This window comes from Neovison vison, chromosome 5 (assembly GCF_020171115.1).
Source record: "Neovison vison isolate M4711 chromosome 5, ASM_NN_V1, whole genome shotgun sequence".
Lineage (NCBI taxonomy): Eukaryota > Metazoa > Chordata > Mammalia > Carnivora > Mustelidae > Neogale > Neogale vison.
In genome coordinates this window covers 58316959-58338954 of record NC_058095.1, presented here as the reverse complement: position 1 = coordinate 58338954, position 21996 = coordinate 58316959, and the positions used below count along the sequence as shown (strand labels likewise).

Sequence of the window (21996 nt, the reverse complement as noted above, 5' to 3'; positions counted from 1 at the left end):
CAGTGGAGGTGGGGGGCAGACTAGAGAGAGTGGGATGGCTCTGGAGATACTTAGAAGGTAGCATCTTCTTGAAAGGCTGCAGGAGGAGGAGGGAGGAGCAGTATGGCACAGGTGTGTGTGGTCCAGGTGCTGGGTGAATAGAAAAGCCATCTACCAAAATGGGAAGGTCAGGGAGGGTCCCTGGTTTCAGGCGGTAATGGCAGGTTCAGGTTTGATATGGTGGGAGAGGTGGGGGTGCTCATTTTAAAGGTGAGGAAAAGAAGACCCAGAGAGAGCAAGTAGTTTCCCCAGGATGAGTCAGCTAATAAGCAAAGGCGGGCCAGGGCTGCCCACTGGCCTATATCACCTCGTCAGAGCTCCAGAGCCTGGGACACCTTGGAACGCCCCCAGTGGGCTCTCAATATCCTTGTTCTCATTGTTGTGAAGGCCCATCTGCTCTCCAGCCTTAAGTTCCAAAATGAGGTCAGAAAAATATACAGAGGTCCCAGACACTTCATTGAACTATATGCAACCGCCCCCGGTCCCTGAGGCAGAGGAGTCTCCACTTGTGAGTGTTGGGGGTGATCCCCCTTCCTCCTCCCTGCTGGTTTGAGTTTGAAAGCAGAGACACTGCATAATAACCTTGTGGGTCTATGGTTCGATGAGAGACATAAAGGGGCCACTGGATCTTCTAGGTCCAGTGGAGAGCTCAGCAGTGCTAACGTGACTAGCATGTCTTCTGTTAGTTTGGGGTGGCAGGGCCACTCGGGCTGGGTCCTGTACAACTCTAGGGTACTCTGTGGGAAAATGCTCAGAGAATCCAGAAGCAGTGCAAAGTCCAACTAGACTGAAGAGAAGAGAAGGACGTGGAGGTGGTGTTGAGCTATGTCATCAGGACTCTTTCGGATCCAAGGGACAGAAGACCCAACACAAACTGTTATGGCACAAATAGGAACTTATCAACTCATGGAAAAGAAATCCCAGGGTAGCACTAGCTTTAGGTCTGGCTTAATCGAGGGGCTCCAACAACTTCTCAGGGTTCCTCTCCATCTCCTGGTCCTGCTTTCTGCCATGGTGGCTCCATTGTCAGGCAGGCTCTTATGGTTCTGGCAAGATGGCCACCAGCAGATGCAGGCTTACTTCTTTATGGTTCCAGTGTCAGAAAAAAAAAAAAAAAAAAAAAAAACAAGAAAAATTAAGTGGCTTTCTGTTGAGAGTCCCAGCTGGAGTTGGGCTGTCATTGGCCTATTGGCTCTCTCATTGGTGAGAGACTATCACTCAGTGGCTCTCATTGGTGATGTGCCCATCCCAATATCTGATGTCAGGTAGAGGTCCTGCTGGCATTGGCTAAGCAGATTTTTGTGGCCAGCCTTGGGGCTGAAGGTGGAGTAGAGACAGCTCAAAAGTCATGAACTGGGAGTTGGGAGATGTGAGGTTCCCAAGAGGAAAGTTTGGATACTATTAGTATAAAAGGAATAGACTGTAAAAATAGAGGTCCATTCCAGGGACCTTGGGGGAAGTCACTTCATGTCTGAACTTCTGCTTCCTCACATACGGGTAAGCTCCAGGGTGGAAATGGGTCTGTTCAAGAACAGTAACCCAAACTGCTCTCCCAGGATCCAGCCTCTTGTGCAGTGACCACTTGGTATGTCTTAGAAATCCTAGGTGGTGTCCCCAACAGAGTCACCTGTAGGTCCATCAATGCCAGGTGCCATTGTTATACAAGGCAACACATTCTCACCACAACTGAGGCTACAGTATTTCTGAAGTGCCCGAGCTATGTGCTGGGCTGCTGGTGAAACTTCTCGGTTATAATTTATGGTTTGGACTACAGGGAACGCCATGTGTCACAGAAAGAGCTTTTGTCATTGTCTCCCGGAGAAATGAAATCCGGCAATGGCCCTTTTAGATGTCATCCGTGGCTTCCCTTTGCTCACCAAGGCTCAGACCCTGTCCATGGAGCCACATGGGGACACAGACACTATACTGCCCACTCCACCTCCATTTCTGTCCCTTGGAGGCCACACAGATTTATCAGATGACCCCAGGGAAGGCTCTGTTGGGATGCCCACCCTTCAAGAAACAAAACTAAACTAAAAACCTCCGCAAAACTGGACCAAACACACCTATATCGATTATCGCTCAGAGTTGTGAGAATCAAGTTTTTAGGGTAGAATTTCTGAGCTATATATGTCACAGGTGGAAAGACCTGATTATTTGGACTTCAGAGGACTGTGATTTTTTTTGGCAGGGGGTGAGGGGGGTTTCACCTAGAAACCTTCTCCGATGACTTCAATCCTCGTCACATATGAAAACTAGTCAGGTGGCTATGGCCCTGAAACACAAGCAATAGAAAACTAACAGATAAATTGGACCTCGTCATGACCAAAAGCTTTTGTCATCAAGAGAGAGAAGAGACAGCTTATACAATAGAAGGAAATATTTGCAAATTTTATATCTGATAAGGAATTAAAATCCAGAAAAACCAAAGAAATTCAACAACTCAACAACAACAAATACTCATACAACCCAATTTTTAAAAATGGGCAAAGAGCTTGAATAGACATTTCTCCAGAGAAGACGGGTCAATGGTCAATGATCACATGAAAAGACACTTAATATTTTTAGTTACCAGAGAAACTCGAATTAAAACTACCCTAGCTATCACATCATGCCCATTAGAATGGTGATTATCAAAAAAGTAGAAAGTAAGCGTTGGCAAGGAGACGCAGATAAATTGGAACCCTCATGCATCCTTGGTGGGAATACAAAATGGTGTCCCTGGTGGGGAGAACAGCTTGGTGGTTCCTCACAGTGTTAAACAAAAGGACCGTATGACTCAGCCGTTCTCCTTCTAGACATCTATTTTCCCTAAGAATTGAAAACAGAGACTCAAACAGAATCTTTTGCACACACATGTTCACAGTGGCATTATTCACAGTAGCTAAAATGGGGAAGTGACCCAAATGTCCAACAACTGGTGAATGGATGGAAAATTTTATCCATATGATGGAATATTACTCTGCCATAGAAAGGAAGTTCTAGTATGTGCTTCAACACAGATGAACCTTGAGAGTACTGCTCTGAGGGAGATAAGCCGGTCACAAGAAAACAAATACTATGTGATTCCGCTTATGTAATGTGTCTCGGGTCATCACAGGAAGTACAATGGCAGTGGCAAGAGGCTGGGGTGGGGACATGGGGTGTTGGTGTTTAATGGGGACAGAGTTTCAGTTTGGGAAGGTGAGAAAGTTCTGGAGATGCTTGGGCAACAGTGTGGATGCACTCAATGCCGCTGAACTGTAGACTTAAAAATGGTTAAGATGGAAAATTTTGTGTTACATCTATTTTACCACGGTTAAAAAAAAAAAAAGAACAGACTCACTCAAGAGTTTATAAAAATACCAACGCCCAGGCTCCTTCAGACCAATTCCGTTCAGAATCTCTGGCTCAGGCCTAGGTGTCAGTGTTTCTAGAAAGTTCCTCAGGAGATTGTCATGCTAGGATTGAGACCCACTAGGCCAGATCTTCAAAGCAACAAGCGGAGTGAATGATCGAGACGGCGGTTGAGATGAGGGGAGATATTTATCTCCTGCCCTTTTGACCTCTGACCTCTGTCCCTTACCCCTCTGCCTACTCCTCTCTGTCCCCGAAGAGGCTTAGTGCCACAGCCCTTTCTTCCAGTCCTGTCGGAGAACAGCGCACCAGGTTCTCCAGGGCAAAAGAGACCTTTAGCAGCAGTGCAAAACATGTGTCAAAGAATCACCCAATACAAGCCAAGTTAAATAAACTTGTTACTTTAATGTTTACCAAGACAAGAGCAAGCGGTGTGTGTTTCTATGTGTGTGTGCACGCCACCCCCATTTACCGAGTGATGAGTGGGGAGGATTATATTATATATTTACAGATGCTTTGGGGGTAAAAAAAAAAAAGTTCCGTCACCTATCTGAGGCCAGGTAATGGGTCCTGGACAGCATCAGATGTTCCTGAAGACATCTCTGTCCTGTGTCACTGACGAGTGTGTCCTGAACACTGACTCTGGACCCATTATGCTGGATGCAGACTTAGAACACAGCAAGACCCTAGATCTCTAGGAGCTAACGGACCTGGCCGGAAAAGGCAGGGACATTGCAAACAAGGAGAAATTAGAAGGACACGTTCTTTAATGATTTAACGAGGGATAACCTGGGCACCGAAATAAAACTTTGTTTGGTTAGGCACTTGCCTAATGCTTCTGCTTCGGTTTCTTCTTTGGGAAAACAGAGCTGGGACTCGGGGCAGGGAGAGGGCCAAAACACGCAATCACCAAGAGAAATCATATTTTTGGCACAATCGTCGAAAAAAATAGAAATTCACGCCCAGAAGTCCATGATGGGTGAGATAACAACATTTTCAATAAAGTGAGGATCAGACTCTGCCTTTGCCTGAGCTCACCTCGCTGGTCTTACCCTCACCCTGGCCTTGTCCTAATAAAAAGTTATCTTTAGAAATGGCCCATCTGCAGTAGCTTATGGATTTTAGTGTTTAAAATGTGTTAAAAATATTACCTATCTCAACAATGGGTTTTGTTTTTTTTTTCTCGGTGCTATTTTAAATCTGGTACCCAAACCGAGTTCCTCACTTGCCTTACACTAGTCCCTACCCCGGAGTGGCATGTCCTTGACCATGGAGTTTCCAGGTGAAATTCCCCACGTAGGACTTAATTCAAATTACAGATAATGCATACCCCACAGGAAATACTTCCACAATAAGATTATTCTTGTATCGGCAATGCCAACGTAACTGAGCATTATGTATTTTAACTGCTAAACCTGGCAGCCAGACTTGTGAGTACCCTACCTTCCCCTCCCGCTGATGTAAGGCAGGATCTAGTCCCATGGCAACGGACCCGCCCGCCTACACATGCATTTTGCACACTCTAAAAGCGACACTTCCAGGCGTTAACACGTGTTTCCCTGGAATGTTCTTTCTGTGGTTTTCCTTTGCCCCCAGCTGTGCTGTCTCAGTCACTCAGCCTGACCCTAATCCCCCAGGCCCTGCTCAGCATCCAGAGCATCGTCCATGCCGGGTCTGAAGCATGAGACACCTGGGCATGAACTTCCTGCCAAAGTGGGCATGGTGCATGGGGGAGACTGATGACTCTGCACTGTCCCCTACCACCGGGGAGCAGAGCCGGGCCGGTGGGCCTCCAGCCTAGATCTCGCTCTCTTCGAGAATCTCCTCCATGGTGTGGGTCAGGGCGAAGTCCCCCTCGCTGCTCTCGGATACGCTGCTGCCCCTTGGCCAGGCTGCGTGTCCCCTCGGGGCCCGGGCGTCCCGCCCCCCGAGGCCGTGCACGGACAGGTGCAGGAGCTGCCCATCGCCGCCCGATGAGGTCTGCAGCTTCTGGAGCGTCCCTGTGCCGTCCGCCTGGGACAGCTTCTTGGGACATTTCCCCAGGAATTGGAAGTTCTTCTCCAGGACCCAGGCCCTGCAGCCCGAGTGGCGGGCGAGCAGGAAGCGGACCCAGTGCTTCCGCAGCTCTGCCTTCACCTGCGGAGGGAGAAGAGGGCAGGTTACTGTGGGGCAGGTGGCAAGGGACACCTGCCTGGTGGACAGGTCGCCCCCCACCGGAAGACAGGGGTGGCAGCAGTGAGCAGGAGGGAAGAGGGTTTTGCTGTCCAGAAGTTAACTTTCTGGTGGGTGAAAGGGGGTTGGAAATATCACCCACTCCTAAAGCCAGGTGGAAGCCATGTGCCTTCTCCCTTTCAAGCCTCTTTCCAGGAGAGCAGAGAACTGGTCATAATAATAATAATCATAATAACAGAAGTCACCATAGTTAGCAGGTCCTGGGCCCTCACCAGGAGCCCTGCAAGCTCAAGGCCACGCTATACGGCAGGGACAGCCATTATTCCCATTTTACAGATAAGGAAACTGAGACCCAAAGAGCTACAGTGGGTGAGGCACAGCCGGAGTCCAGATTTTTGGACTCCAAAGTTCAAGCGGGTCCGTCTGGTACACTTAATGCTCTCCGGGTGTCCCCAGCAGGGTTAGGGCTGGGTTCTGAGACCCTTTGACGCATCCCGACACCTTCTCCGGGCCATCTGGGCTGCTTCCTGCTCTCCCTACTGGGGAGGTCACAGTGCCTATTTGCCCCAGTCACTACACACCACCCCCCATCACATAACCAAAGAAACCTCTGGGGGCAGCAGGATGCTAACCCCCGTCTCACCGGGACCTGGAGGGTGGCTCCGGAGACGTACCTCTCCATTGGCAAAGCAATACTGCAGGGCCACGAGTAATCCCTGCAAGGAAAGGAGGAGGTGGCGTGACTCAGGACGAGAGGTGTCTGGGAGTGGCCTGCAAGGTGCAAAGGCCCGCCCCGTCCTAGCAGCCCCGGGGAACAGGCAGGCAATGACATTGCTAGAGTGAAGTAGAGTTGGTCACACTGGTTACGTTAACTTGGACTTCACTGGGATCTCTTCTGACTTTGATCCCCACCAAGCACCAAGCAAGGTGCTTGCTCAGATGTTTATTGGTTAATGATCATTAAATCCCAAAGACCCTATATTCATCATCCAATTATCCAATACTGTACAAGACAGTGTCCCGTTTCTCTGGTCCATAGTGAGCATTGGCTAAATTTTTGCTTGAATTGCATCCTTTCCTTTTGGGAGCTGATCCTGCCCTACTCCCTGGGCTTCTAGCAGGGCTGTGAGTCACGGTCCCCATGTCCTAGGATGGCCATCACCAGCACAATCAGCCCAAATGGGCATGGGACCCAAGCAGGGCCAATTTGAGTTCACATTGCAGACAAGACGCTGGCTGGAGCTTCCGTGTTCTGAAGGCTTGACTTGCCTCCAAGATGGCTCCCATGCATGCCAGGTTGGTGCTGGTTGGTGGTGGGAGGCCTCAGTCTCCCCCACAGGGATGTATGAGTGTCCGGGAACATGGGAGCTGGCTTCCCCCAGAGCAGGTGATCCAAGGAAGCTAGGTATAAGCTCGAACCTTGATGAGCTGGCCAAAAGCCACACACCTTCATGTCCACAATACTTCAACAGTCATTCAGGTCAACCCTAGTCCGTGTCAGCTGGGACTCCACAGGGCCATGAGTACCAGGAGGTGAAGATCCTTGGGGGCCATGTTGGAGACTAAGTAGCACAATTCATTGCTTACTGAGGTCCCTTCATGCTGTCTTCTGGACAATTCTTCCCTTACATCTCTGCCTAACTGACTTCTCGAAATCCAGGTCTTACTTAGCTCAAACATCCCCTCAAGGAGCGGTCTTTTCTGACCACTCAATTTTTGGAAGCCTCTCCAGTCACTGTGAGCTGTGAGCTGATTATATTCTTTGTGGCCCCAGAATTATATCGTTATTATTGGTCAACTTGGGTTCTTAGCTGTCCCTCCCCGCCCCCGCAAACCTGGCATCTTTATCCATTTCCATTTGCAAAACACCTGTGTTGGGGAAGTTGAAGTAGGGGGATACTTTTCTTGATGTGGGAAGATTTTTGTGGATGCACTGTTAACTGCCAGGAGTCTGGAATCAAAGCTTCTCTAGCCAATGTTTGTCTTCCAATGTTTCCTGACTCCTCTGCTTCCAGATGTGATACCCAGCTGTGCTAACCCGTGTGCCACAACACATCCCCAGTGGCCCCTGGGCTGTGTGTCTAAAGTACTGGGGCTCCATATGTGTGCAGGACCCAAGCACTTGAGTGTCTGTGGGAGGAACTTCGTGAAATGCCAGGACTCACAAGGAAAGGACACATTTCCAACTGAAGAGTGAAGGTCGCAGGGCAGGCTGACTCTCCCGTCTCTCTTGATCACGTTTCTCTCACCCCCTGTGGCCAGTAAGGGAGGTTTGGTACTGGGAAAGGAGTTGAAATTGTAAAGGAGTTCCATGTTGTCCTGGGGGGATATTCTTATGCTCTAACGGAAGCTTGGGATCTTGCAAGCTGGCTATCCCGACATCAGTCCCATGTTTGAATTCTGCCCACGAGCCCAGGGTTTTCTTTCTCTTATGCATCCTTTATTCCATGGTGAAAGCTCCTGAACAGGGGCACGGTGGTGTGGGTTTACCACTGTCACACAGACAGTCTCACTGGAGGTTCCCAGCCTCCATGGACCATCAGAAGTGTGGGTTCTCTTTGCCTCTGGGCAAAGGAGGAGAGAGTGGAAGGAGTAGCCCTCATGTGTCAGGATCCCCACGAATGAGTTGGCTAAGAGAGGATTCCACATCACAAATGTGCTTTTCTTACTCCTTTAGGTTCTTGGTTCACTGTTTCGGAGGCTCCTGGAGTCTGGGTAATGCTGATTCTAGATAGAGGGAGTGTGAAGGGAGTGGTCCCACCGAACAGGTGGCTTTCACTTCCTCTGTCACCACCTCCTTGGCAGTCTTCTCCAAAGATCCCTTGACAGTGAAATTCTCTAAGCACTTGGAAGAGAGAAGGAGCCTCCGAGCAGCAAGGAGAGGCAGCCTGGGGTCCGTGCCAATTCCTGCTGATGCACTGAGATATGACTCACCGGATATGCTCCCACGCTTCTGCCCATGCATGCTCTCACCTCGGCTTGGTGGCATGCAGGGGAGCAGGGCAGGGGTGCTGAGAAGGTAGGAGGCTTCTGTCCATGCACGGGCTCTGTCGGTGTGTTTCCTGGCTCAGTGTGCAGAGCAAAACCTGGGTCCTCACGTTCTTCTGTGGTGCATGGTGGTGGGCGGAGCTCTAGCTGCAGGACCGAAGGATCCAGCATGGCAGGCGGTGGCGGGGGGGTGGCAATCTCCAGAAATAACCCCCTGGGATCTCTCCCCTCCCTGTAGGCAATGCTACCCTCACATGAAGCAGTGGACCTTGTTTTCCCTCCCCATGAATCTGGGATGACCTTGTGACTCCTTCTACCAGGACATGGTGGAAGCGACATTCTGGGACTTCCCAGCGTGTGCCGTAAAAATGTTGGAAGCTTCTATCTTTTCCCTCTTAGAACACTGGTCTGGGGAGGCTCTGAGGTTCCGGCTGCCAGGCTGTGAGATACCCAAGGTAGAAGGAGAGGCCACATGGAAGAGAACCAAGATTCTGTGATTGAGCGCCTCAGCTGAGCCCCAGCCAACAGCTTAGGTCAATGTCCAGCCATGGGAATGAGTCATTTGGGATGTTCCCAAAGATGGGATGTTCCCAAAGATGTTCTCATTTGAGCTTTCAGATGTTTGCAACCCCATTCAAGAATTGCAGGTATCAAAAGTATTGCTCCACTGAGCCCGGGTGGTCCAGCTTATAGACTCATTAAAGATAACAACACGGTTCCTGCTTTAAGGCATGATGCTTTGGGATAGTTTGTCACATAGCCATCAGTGGGAGGACAGAAATAAGCTCTCTTTTCAGGGGAGTCTGACAGGCTGATTACTTTTCCTTTTTTTTTTTTTAAGACTTTATTTATTTATCTGAGAGAGAGAGAGACCATGAGCACAAGGAGGGGGATCAAAAGAGGCAGAGGGAGAAGCAGGCTCCCAGCTGAGCAGGGAGCCAGACACGGGAATCAATCCCAGGACCCCTGGGATCATGACCTGAGCTGAAGGCAGACGCTTCACCGACTGAGCCAGCCGGGTCTCTTTCATTTGCATTATTGTACTTTGCAACTCCAGAACTTTCCCAGATTGGTTCTTATTTTATAATTTCTCTCTCTGTATTGAGATTTCCTAATCAATGAAGGTTTGTCATCATACTTTTCTTTGATTCCTTAAAGATGGTTGCGTTCATCCTTTGAACATATTTTTTAAAAGATTTTATTTATTTCTTTGACAGACAGAGATCACAAGGAGGCAGAGAGGCAGGCAGAGAGAGAGGGGGGGAAGCAGGCTCCCTGCTGAACAGAGAGTCCGATGCGGGGCTCGATCCCAGGACCCTGAGATCATGACCTGAGGTGAAGGCAGAGGCTTAACCCACTGAGCCACCCAGTGAACATATATTTTTTAACGAATTTTATTTTTAAGTAATCTCTACACCCACCAGGGGGCCCGACTTTTCAGCCTTGAGATGAGAGTCACATGCTCCACCAGCTGAGCCCACCGAGCCCTCCTGAACATATTTATAATAGCTTCTTTGAAATTCTTTGTTTGCTAAGAGACTTCTCAGAGATTTTCAATTGACTGCTTTTCTTTTTCCTAACGATAGGTCACACTTTTCTGTTTCCCTGCATAGCTCATAAATTTTCTCTTTTCTTGTTCAAAATCGGACGTTTTACAATCCGATCCCCTACTCCCCAGTCCCTGGGTGGTTGCTGGTGTTTGTTTAGTAATTTGCCTGGGCCACTAGCTCTGCGAAATTTTTCTCCCCTGCAGTGCACAGTCACTGTTGTCTGTGCTCATTTCAAGAATTTTTGGTTTTGTGTTTAAGTCTGAATTCCCACCCCTGTTTACAATAGCTTAACGATTAGTCAATGACGGGTCAGAAGTTGTGCTCAACCACCTTAAACCAGTAAGTCTTCCAGACTCTTGGGCAATGGATCTGTGCATGGGTTTGGGGACCCATTCCAAGTTCAGACAGCTTATAAATCTTCTGTGGCTTTTACTTTCCATCTCCTGTGTTTCCCGGGTGTGTGTGTGTGCAGGAACCTGTGTTCAGCCAGCGATGCGTGGCTATTCCTCTGGTTCCTCCTGAGTGTGCAAGCAACCTTGCAGTATGCACAAACCTCCAGCCCACCAGAGAGATATGTGAGAGGTGATCACGGTCCATGACTGGTGTCTCATTCCTCAAATCCCCCTTGTTAAACTTCTGGCTAGCATGCCAGGCTGTATCACCCCAACCCCCGCCCTGCCAGGATCACCATCTCAGGCTGTGGCATTTTCATTCCTCGATTCTTTGCCAATGAGATCACTACTGTGTCTGACAATGGCCAGGGTGTGGGATTTTTCTGCTCTCTGATGGATCTACATCAAGTAAGCCCCTTTCTGCAGTGAAGCTGCTAGTTTTTACTAGAACTTCCTCACTGATGGAGAAGAGGTTTGGAAAGGGCATTCCAGGCTACACCAACAGACCCCACTGTTCTTACTCAGATTTAATTATGTTTCTTGAATAAATAAATGAGTTCTTCTCAACCTTTTGTATGCCTTTGTCTGGTTTCCGGGGCCCTCAAGTCATTGCTGTTGACAATTCTGGGCGATTTTATTGCTGCTTTTCGGGGAGGAGATTGGCCAAGCGTCTCTCTCCTCCATTCCGTGAGTCCTGCCCTATTCTTGCATTTTAAGATCATCAGTCCCAAGGTTACCACTGTATGGGGTCTCTGTAGCTGACACTGTTTGCGGTGGTCTCTCGCATTCATGGCCTTTGCTACTGAGCCCTGTTTTTTTTGTTAATGTTTTGTTTTCTTTTTTTCCCCCTTGTGTGTTCTCTCCTTCTGTCCAGGCCAGGTCTGGGATTTCCTTTAATTTGGGGGAGGGGGTGGAAAAAGGGAGAGAGAATCTCAAGCAGGCTCTACACGCAGCATGGGGCCTGATACGGGGCTCGATGCCACAACCCTGAGATCATGACCTGAGCTGAAATCATGAGTCAGATGCTTAACTAACTGAGCCACCCAGGCACCCCGGGATTTGTTTTAAATTTTAGAATGCAGCAGAAGCATTACTGTGAGAGTTTCAGGCCTAGGCATTTAGACAGCCTGGAAACTCTTGCTTTCTTGGGACCTCTGAACTGCCATGTAAGAAGTTGAGCTCCCCTGCAGGACAGAGGAAGACTGAGGGGGAGGCCCCAAGACAGTATGGAGCTGAGGGATGTAGCTGACAGCGAGAAATGAAGCCCCAGAAATCTGACCCAAATCAATCCATTCCAGCCAGCCCCAGCCGTGTGAGCCTTCCCAGCTCAGGCATCAGACGTAAGAGTAGTGACGCATCTTGGAAGTTCCCACTCCGGCAGGCATCGCATGGAGCAGAGGTGAGCCATTCTTACTATGCCCACCTGAATTTCTGGTCCCCAGAATAAGGAGGAATAATATAAATTGTCATCGTATAAGCTACTAGGTAATGGATAACTATTTAAGGAATGGATAACCAAAACACCCAGGTCAAGGATCCACAGCTGGCCTCCTGGTTCTAGTTCCAGCTCCCTTCCACACATCTTGACACAACTGTCAAGCTTCAAGAGGCTCCTGGTCTCCACGCACTAGATCCTCCCGAGTTGCATTGTGTTCCGAATATGTCACCTGAAGCATAGAGAATGCTCACTGTGCACAAAGCCCTGCAGAGTACCCAGCAAAAATAGGCACAAAATAAAAGGCTTCTTGTTGACATTCACTGTTAATATGATTGTGAGTCACACCAACTATTACAGCCCAGGAAACAGACCACTTTTCCCTTCTTAGTCACTGAGTCATGCTGGCAGGATCAAGGCAACACTTTCGGTCTACACACCCTTCTCATGCCAAAGACCTTAATGCCATAAAGCCTGCCGACACAACAGCTTTTTTCCCATCTGTGGGCTTTCTCAATTCTCAGTCTGTCTGGGTCAAGGGCACTTGGGTTTCTCCAAAGCAAAGGGATCCTGGTTCAGACGCCTACTTACATGGAAGGAGCTCAGAGTCAGCTGAATGAAGAGTCGTATAAGTTTTGAAAATCCTTCCACTTGATCATCAGTGACGAAAGAGAAGAGAATCTCATGAACACCCAGCAGAGGAATGAGGACCAGTGTTGACTTTGCCAATCTGCAAACGACAACCAAAAAATTGTCACCAGGGCTACATTGGGAATAGGTGATGTTTCCTGCTCTTCTGTGCATGACTTCCTTGTAGCTCTTACCATCCTGATGCATGGCTGACCTTCCAGTTTGTCTCCTTGGTGACATAGTGAATGCCTCAATGGCCAGTGTGGTCTTGTTTACTGATGTACCCTTACACCTGATTCTTGGCAGATGCTCAGAAAACATGAATTGAGTGAATGAATGAGTAAATAATGAATGGATGGGTGAATTCTCCTATATAGACTATGAGATGCCTCTAGATCTTAGTGTTTTGATGATGGATAGATTTCCATGTGCCTGAACGTCACCTAGGACACCACACCCCTCCTGGGTTTGACAGATTTCCTATTATCCGGCTGGCAGGGTTTTTCTCTTTTTAGGACTTCCAATATCAGTGCTTTACAGAACCTGGGAAGGGGAAACAAATGATGTGTCTGGGGTCACATAACCACTAAGGGGCAAATCCACTGGAAGTGAGTTTTGTGATTTCTCACTCACACCCTGCACACTCCATGCCAAGCTCGACCGTCAGTCCCCATGCTGCCCCTCAGCCCCCAAAAGGCAAGGGCTGCAGGAAATGAAAAACTGATCCTCCTCATAAAAGGTGCTGTGTGGAAGCTTGCTGTTGTATACACTCTACATAAAAAAGACAAACATTCCTTTGTACCACCCACATGCAAAGTACGCAACTAGAGCACAAACATTCCATATCGCATACCGGTGGTTCCAAACATGGTTTACCATTTGGTTTCCTTAAGGAATTCAAAAAGATGGGTAGATGATAGATAGATGAATAGAGAGACAAAGAAATTGAAAGATAGAGAGATGGATGGATGGATAGATGGATTGATGGATGGATGGATGGATGGATGGATAGATGGAGAGACAGATGGATAGACGGATTGATGGATGGATGGATGGATGGATGGATGGATAGATGGATGGATGGATTGATGGATGGATGGATAGATGGAGAGATGAACGAATGGATGGGTGGATGGATAGATAGATAATAGGTAATAAAAGATAGTAAATAGATACGGCTAGGTAGCTCCCTTGACCCCAACGTCAACCTCCTGAGTCAAAACTTCGGGCTCCTGGGTCCTGGGAATGTGAATTTTTAAGGAGTTCCCCATGGGATTCTGATAGGCAGCCACATTTGGGAATGACTGCTGTTTTACCATTGAGCTGCTTCTTTTTTTTTTAAGATTTTATTTATTTATTAGACAGAGATCACAAGTAGGCAGAGAGGCAGGCACAGAGAGAGGAGGAAGCAGGCTCCCTGCAGAGCAGAGAGCCGGATGCAGGGCTCCATCCCAGAACCCTGGGATCATGACCTGAGCGGAAGGCAGAGGCTTTAACCCACTGAGCCATGTGCCCCTAGAGCTGCTTCTTAATTTAAAACTACCTGCATTAGCAAAAGTGACTCATACCCAGGGTACAAACAAAGCTACTGTCTTGTATATACACCCTGGGGGGAGAGTTTAATCCCTAATGACTTTTTAGCCTGAATCACTGTCTTAAAGGGCCAGTTTTGGAGAAGTCTTCCCCTGCGCCTACCACCTGCCCTCCCCCCTGCCATCACCACTGAACCCCTGGAATTAAAGAGGTAGGAATGTCAGCAGCTCATGGGCACCACCTTCAGGAAGGTTTAACTGTGTGCAAGAGAAAGTGTTTACATTCGTGAGAGCCATTCAAGTGTAAGGTTATCAAAGAAACGAAAAAGCTCACTTTGTGTTCCTGGCTTGGCCTCTGCAAGTGCCTGAGTTTGCAACCCTTGCTCTGGGTTATCTGGGTTTCAACGACACATCCTTCCATACTTAGATACAGATCCACATCTTACCATCAATTAATTCTTGGGACCATGCTATGACATTATGTGTTTGAATAAGCTCTTTATTTAGGGATAATTTTGGATCTGCAGAAAAGTAGCAGAGTATGGAGAGTTCCCACATAGGCTTTCCTCCGTTTCCCCTAATGTTAAATCTTGCATAACCATGGTACGCTTGTTAAGACATAGAAGCCAACATTGGCACGTGACGAATAATGATACTCAATTCCACTTGGATTTCACCAATTTTCCCACTGAATGTCCTTTTCATGTGCCAGAATCCCACATTTAGTGTGGGATGATTTATTTTTTAAAGACTGACCATCTTTCGAGGAGGCTTTGGGCCGTTTTCTTAACCTCCAGCTCTCCAGATGGATGTGAAGGGATTCCCCATTCCTGATCTCATTCTAACTTCTCCTTAGACATAACACCATGTGTGTCCTTATTCGGATGGAAAATCCATAAATATCTATGGCCGTTTACTCGTATGAACTGTATTTATGCTTATTTTTCATCTATAGTCCTCTGTTTGTTTAAATTGTTTGGTTTATGGCAGTCATTCAGCAATCCAACAAATATTTATGGAACATGAGACAGTGCAGTGAGAGACAAGGGGCTGCAGTCAAAGGCAGTAGAGCATAGCAATAATATCTGGGCCTGGGTTCAAATCCTGGCACCACCAGTTACTCACCATGGGGCTTTGGGCAAATTATTTAATCTCTCATCTGTAAAAATGAGGATTATACTACTAATACTATAATATGAAGTGCTGAAACAATAAAAAAATTATTATCAACGATAATACAATGGACAGTGTCATTGGAAAGATTACATCATAGGTGTCAAGTGCTGAGAATAATGGTTTCTGATGTCTGATGAATGATAGATAGTAGTTAGCCATCCCTGTTATTAAAAAGAAGCCATCTTTGCCCTTAGGTTGCTTACAACCTCAGTGACTTTGATCGATTTTCCTTCCCTTTGTGACGTCTTTCGTTTTTGGTTGCCCACCAGAAAGTCTCTTCAGAAAGGGCTTTGGGATTCAGCGAGCTAAGAAATTATTCTCCTTTATAAATTCATCTAGAGCTCTGCCCAATGCACCGCATGGGATGTTAAGACCAGTCCTGGAGGCGGACAGCCGTCTGGGTTCTGAAAGCCCCAAAGAACAGTCAACTCTCGCCACACTGAGCATCATCCGTTCCTGTCCGTCCTAGTTCCAGGGGCCTGGCGCGGCTCTCCCACTCTGGGCTAGGCAGGTGGAATGGTGGAAACCCAGAGACAGGCCTCGGACTATAGGAGGTTCTCCAGGCCCCTAGCGACTTGCCTTTTTGGCAAAATCTAGATATATTTAATTTAAACTTTCCTAAAATATACTCGCAGGAGAGGGGGCCAAATCTTGAGAGCTACATTCTTCAAGTCCTCAAAATCGGGGAGAGGGGGAGGCAAGGCCTGTTTCTACCAGAGTTTGGACAAAATGCACCGGCCCCCATCACCCCTTCCTCCTCACCCTAGCAGGGGGTGACAAAGGAAAACAGAACCGGAGGGGGACCAGGAGGTGGAAGAGGGCAGTGTGAGCTGGTGGGCTGGCGGGAGTGCGGTGGGCAGGTGACCCACTGGGGTGACGGAACGTAGAAATGTGAGTATTAGCACTGCTTGCAGAGAAAAATAGACAAATGCACTCATCAATGTTGTAGGATTTGCCAGCCTGGGCAGGAAAATAAGGTGGTCTGGTGTGTCCTTAGAGAAAGGGCCCCATTTTTTCTAATTAATGAGAGAGAATAAGCTAATCCATTGTACTATACTCTGGAGAAAGGTTAAGTCAACAGAAAACAGATGCCAACCAAAACGGGGGGGGGAATCACAAAGAAGCAGCCCCAGGGATACCCTGGGGAATGAACCCTGCTTTCACCACGCAGGTGGCATTATAGATAGGGAAGTGGTGTTTCTCATGGTCAATGATCTTTCATACCAATGTCTCTGCATTGAGGACGTGATCACCAGCAACATTCTGGTGACTGCTTTGAGTTTCTGAATTCTTTGTTGCCAAGTGTGCTGAGAGTGCAGACACTGGAAGGAAACCTCGCCCCACCCTAGACTTTCACAGCCACAAAGAATGAACAATTGTACAGTCAGGTTTATACATCAGTCTCTTGTGAGTTTAGCTGACATTAGTCAGCCCTCCAAATTCTCAGCCACTTGGGAACACTGATAAGTCCCCAGCTCTGTCCCCAGGTGATGGTAAACTGGCCAAAATGAGGTGTTTTACCCAGGGAGGCCTCAAAGTGGGCCATGCACCCAGGTTCCTCTTTTCAAGCTTTATCCTTGAACAAGAGTGCCGAAAGAGAAAAAGAACCTTTCCCGATAGGTTTTATATATCAGACAAATTATTCCTTCTCCCCACAAAACAGCTGTCCTGAATCATTGCTCAGCCGTGAAAGTCCCCCCAGTATCTTGATTTATGCTTTCCTAGATCACTGCCCCCAGTGAGGTATGCACACTTTGGGGCTATGCAAAACAAACCATTAGGCATTAGAAGAAAATACAATAAAGAAAGATAATCAAAGTTCTATGTGTTGATTTTTTATCTATCCTCTATAATTTTCTATTTTTTATCCTATTTTATAATGTCTATATCAGTTCAACAGATTGTGTATATATACGATGAGGGGCGTGCTCAGAATTTCTCTACTGAGAAAGATGCATGATCAGGACAGTTTGGAAAACACCATCTTGGATAACTCCAAAGGAGATCCTGCAGGAGGGGATACTGAGGCTGCTAAGAAACACAGCTGCCATGGCCCAAGTGGAAAATGCCATTTATATCACTAGAGCATGTGACTTAGTCAGCGGTCCCTCACTCTGTGTATTAGAATCTCTTGGGGGGAGTCTATAAGAAGTCCATGTGGTGGGCTCCATTCCACACTTACTGAGTCTGAATACCCAGTGGAGGGCCTCGGGAGTCTGAGCTTTCGGCTGACTGTTGGGTGATCCTTACAAGCAGCTGGAATGGAAAGCTACTAGAGGGGTGCTGTGGGTCTGGAGCATGGGGAAAGCCCCAGTGGTACATGGTGGCCTTGGGGGGGGTGCAGGGCAGAAAATAGCAGGGTGCAGGCTCTCAGTCTGCACGGAAAGTGGAGTCTTAGGATTTGTAGGCTCCCTGTTTGTGTCTCTGGGAGTGCCGCCCTCTGTTTGGTTTCCCAGGTGCCCCAGCGTCTCCTGAGTGGACCCACCATGAGAGGACTAGAGCAGCTCTGACCACGGGTTTGGACTCCCACCCTAAGAGAGCAGTTAGAGGCTGAGCCTTGGGAGAAGGGCCAAAGAGGCTTTGAGCCACTTAGAGTCTCCACAAGAGGCGCCAAGAAAGTCGGCGTGGCTCTGTGTTGTCCAAGCCAGCCAAAGTGCCTTGGGGACAGGGGTGTTTGCAAAAATATTTGGGCCAATTATAGCATATATTTGCCAGTGCTGGACCATGCGTGTTTATCCTTTGGGAACTCCTGGAAGAAGGGTTTTAGGTAGATAGGATTTGGGGTCTGGATCCTGGGCAAACACCACTCACTACATATGATTACACTGAGAACCCACATCGATGAACTTCTTTGGTCTTCATAACAAGCATGAGATGGTCTCCTGTGCCATTCCGATTTTACACACCCAGAAATCAGGCCTAGGGTGGTCCAGTGACTTGCCCAAGGTCACTCAGAGGATCTGAGGCCGTGACCAGCATCAGCCCTCTCGACATGCGTTCACACCAAAAATACTAGTTTTGGGGAGTTGGGATGTGTGCTCCTTATAGACAGAGTCTGCATAATATCTTTCATTCCAAGCATAGCACCAGGCACATGGTAGGTGTTCATTAAAAGTTGGTTAGATAAAGGGAAAAACTACCTTTCCAGCACACCTGGGTCAGGCCTGATTTCAGTGAGAGAGCAACAGAGCGCCACCCATCCTCCCTTACACCTCTGCCTGTGGCCTGCCAGGTGGGCTAAAATCCTTATGCTTAGAACCACTCTTTTGGGTCAATCAAGCGGCTCAACCACTCCTTCTTAGGGGCATTCTAAGTTTCCTGCTACGGGGAATGTGTGTACCCTTGACCGACCACTCCCTTCACTTCCATGGGGCCAGAAGGTCTGTGCCAGTGGCCAAAGCCCCACACGACCCCAAGACACCTTTTTCAGAGGTTCCCTTCTTGATGCTCTTGTCTTAGGAGACAGACATACAGATGCAGCTCATGCCCCTCTTCCCAGACCATTAACCAGCAGGGTTGAAAGGGTCAAAACCATCTTGAACCATCAGATGCTGACCTCAGGCCACTCACCTGTACTTATAATCTCTGAAGCACATTTGATGGGCTTTGAGCTTAGAAATGAGAAGCTTGACGATTTTCAGGAAGATGAAGAAATTGACCTTAGAAAAAAGCAGATATGGGTAAATAAATAACGGGCTCCACTCCATCAACCATAAATGATGGTTATGAATATCAAGGTCACCATGAGCCTGACCATCGGATCCTTGTCCCTGTAAACCAGGGCAGATGTGGCAGTTGGCCATTCAGGAAGTATGTGCTCATGGTCATCCCTAATCTTCCTAAGGCTATCTCAATACACCCACACTTTATTTTTATTTAATACTCCCCATTAATGCTCTGAAGAAGTCACTGTATTTTTATGTCATGATACAATGAGAAAACAGAGACATGGAAGAGATAAGTACAGTTCCCAAGGTTGCACAGCTAGTAGGTGACTGAATTGGTACTGAATACAGCTTTACCAGAAAAGAACCTGTTCTTCACTTAAACAGCCTCCCTTCTGTAAATAACTCCAGCCCTATGGGTGTCCAACTTGAGTCCTGTAGCTGCCATGGAATTTATTGGAAAGCACAAGTTCTCTTCTCCCTAGACGAGATTCCACAGTCATGGAATGGGCTGTCATGGGCTGGGACTGTTCCACCCTTTGTTGTCGGCCTTGATAGAAATGATATTTTTGATAGAAATGTTTAAATAGGTCTGCAAATTCTTCAACACCACCCCTTTGAAAGGCAGAGCCTAACTTCTCCCTTCCCTCTGGGATGTGAGCTAGGCTTAGCTATGCGCATCTAATAAAAAGAATATTGTGGAAATGAAGCTATGTGACTTCTGAGGTTAGGGCCTCAAAAAGATGGCATCCGCCTGGTTCTCTCTTTCTCTCTCTCTGGGGAAAGCCACAGCCACGTGAGGACATTCAAGCAGCTGGAAAGACCTACCAGGGGGACATGAGTCCTCCTTCCAACAACCAGCACCACTTGTCAGCCAAGTGTATGGGCCACCTGGGAAGCTGGTTCTCCAGCCCCAGTCCAGCTACTGGATGGCCACAGCTTTGGCCAACACCTTGACAATGACCACAGGAGATATCATGAGGCTTTTGGAGAGGTAGAATGGCAAGTGGTTGAGTGCAGCTAGGGCTTGGAGAATGAGAACAAGATCTGTGAAGAGTAAGACTGGAGTGGGGGAGAGGGTGGGGAGAACCAGCTCCTGTAGAGTCTTTCATGCGCGCACAGACGAGTTTATGTTTCCTTCTGAAAGCAATGGAGAGCCAGGGATGACTCTCAGGCAGGTGAGTTACTGGACCGGATCTGCATTTCTGCACTTCAGAAAGCTCATTTTAACAGCCATGGGGCGTATGGATTGGATGAAGGCAAAACCAGAGCAGGGGAGACTGGTTTGAGAGAAGTTCATAGTTCCCAGGGAAGAAGGACAGAGAGGTGAGGAGAAGCCACAGCTGGTGGGCATCGGTGATGGGGAGTACGAGATGCACTTGAAACTTACAAGGGGTTTGAGTCAAATGGCTTTTGTTAGTGGTGGGATGTGAGGTCAAAGATGACCCAAAGCTTCTGAGTAGATCTCAAATGTGCGGTACTGTCATTGGCTGGGGGTGGATGGAGGAGGGCGAGCTCTACAGAGGGAGGAGGGAGAAATCTAGTTATTTTGGACACAAAAGGCAGTGAGATAATTATGTCTGGATCTCAGCAGTGGGGTCCCGGCTAGAGCACAGAGCCAGCATTGGAGGAGGCGAGGTTGTCCAGAAAGGGTAGGTAGACAGGGAGAAAAGAAAGGTTAGGAACTCACCCTCCAATGAAGGGAAAGGTAGTGGAAATGGAGGCAGTGAAAGAGATTCAGAAAGAGTAGCCAGAACAACTGGAGCAAACCACAAGGGAGTGGTATCTGGGGAGCTCCCAGCTGTAGGAATTCAAGAAGGTAAATGTTACACGGAATTTAAGCGAACTAAGACTGCATTTAGCAACAAGGAGCTGAGAAAAGGTGCAGTTCGCAGGAGGGAGCACAAGCCAGACTGCAATGCTTTGTTTTGTGAGCCAGACGTGAAGGGGGAGACAGCCAGTGTAGGCCACATTAAAGTCTGGCTGTCTCCAGACACTCCCCCCCAGGAGGTAGAATGATCAGAGCCTCCTTGTGTCCTTCCCAGATCCCGTACAGACTTCTGCTACGGTCCCAGCAATGCTTCATCACACGTATCTGTCCAAGAAGCAGAATGATAGAACAGTAATTGACAAGGACTGCAGAATGGGGATAGTGTCTCCCCTCTTTTATGTGCAGGGGTGGAAGGTGTTGGGGGTTACAGTTGTTTTTAAAACAGAAATGACTGGGGTGCCTGAGTGGTTCAGTGGGTTAAGCCTCTGCCTCCAACTCAGGTCATGATCTCAGGGTCCTGAGATTGAGCACCACATCAGGCTCTCTGCTCAGCAGGGAGCCTGCTTCCGCCTCTCTGTGCCTGGTTCTCTGCCTACTTGTGATCTTTCTCTGTCAAATAAATAAATAAATCTAAAAAAAATTTTTTTAATTAAAAAAAAATAAAATGGAAATGACTTCAGAATGTCTCTGTGCAATGAGGAAATAGCCAGTAGAGACGGTGACTGGGTAACAGTTCATGGAGTAAAGGCTCTACAAACATTGAGCCAGCATGATACGAATGTCCCTGCCTGGGGAAAAAAAAAAAAACCCTTGAACCACAGATTGAAACACAAGCTGCAGAATCCAATGTGGACCTCCTGCGACTTGCCTTATTGGTCCCAGGAGAATCAGGGCTCGAAACTAACCATCTGCACTTTTGGGCAAGAGACCATTTATCCCATCCACCAGCCAACAGGAATGATGGAGCATCCCAGCCAAAGAATATTTAGTAACAGAACACTTAAATACAAACTAAACGCAACCCTGTAATTTATTTCTTTAATGGGGTATCTGCTTTTCATCACAAAGAGAAAACGTTGTGTCCTTGGCTTAGTGATTTGTTGAACTCAGGCATTTTGCTTACAAAATAAGTATAACCGGGGAAAGGAGCATATTTCAGCAAATTAATTTCAGTCGGGACTGTATCCTAGGACATGGAGAGTTGTGATGAGGAGCATGTGGTTTTGTTGTTCTTTGTGTCTCCCAGGGACCGGACATGAGAAAATGGGCATCAACCAATGGGCCATATGGCGGAGGCCCTTCTTCAATGC

The 21996-nt window shown here is 47.8% G+C and overlaps 1 protein-coding gene across 1 annotated transcript in view; it reads right to left on the bottom strand.

Moving 5' to 3' along the window:
- Positions 1 to 5099: 5099 nt before the first annotated feature.
- Positions 5100 to 21996, bottom strand: part of GLP2R (glucagon like peptide 2 receptor) — a 40798-nt gene continuing 23901 nt past the window's right edge. Inside the window, exons 10-13 of the mRNA XM_044250615.1 lie at positions 18821 to 18909; positions 12504 to 12642; positions 6222 to 6263; positions 5100 to 5511 (exon numbers count right to left, since the gene is read on the bottom strand). Coding sequence (XP_044106550.1) covers positions 5173 to 5511; positions 6222 to 6263; positions 12504 to 12642; positions 18821 to 18909 — 609 coding nt within the window. The 3' untranslated portion in view covers positions 5100 to 5172. The remainder of the gene's footprint in view (positions 5512 to 6221; positions 6264 to 12503; positions 12643 to 18820; positions 18910 to 21996) is intronic.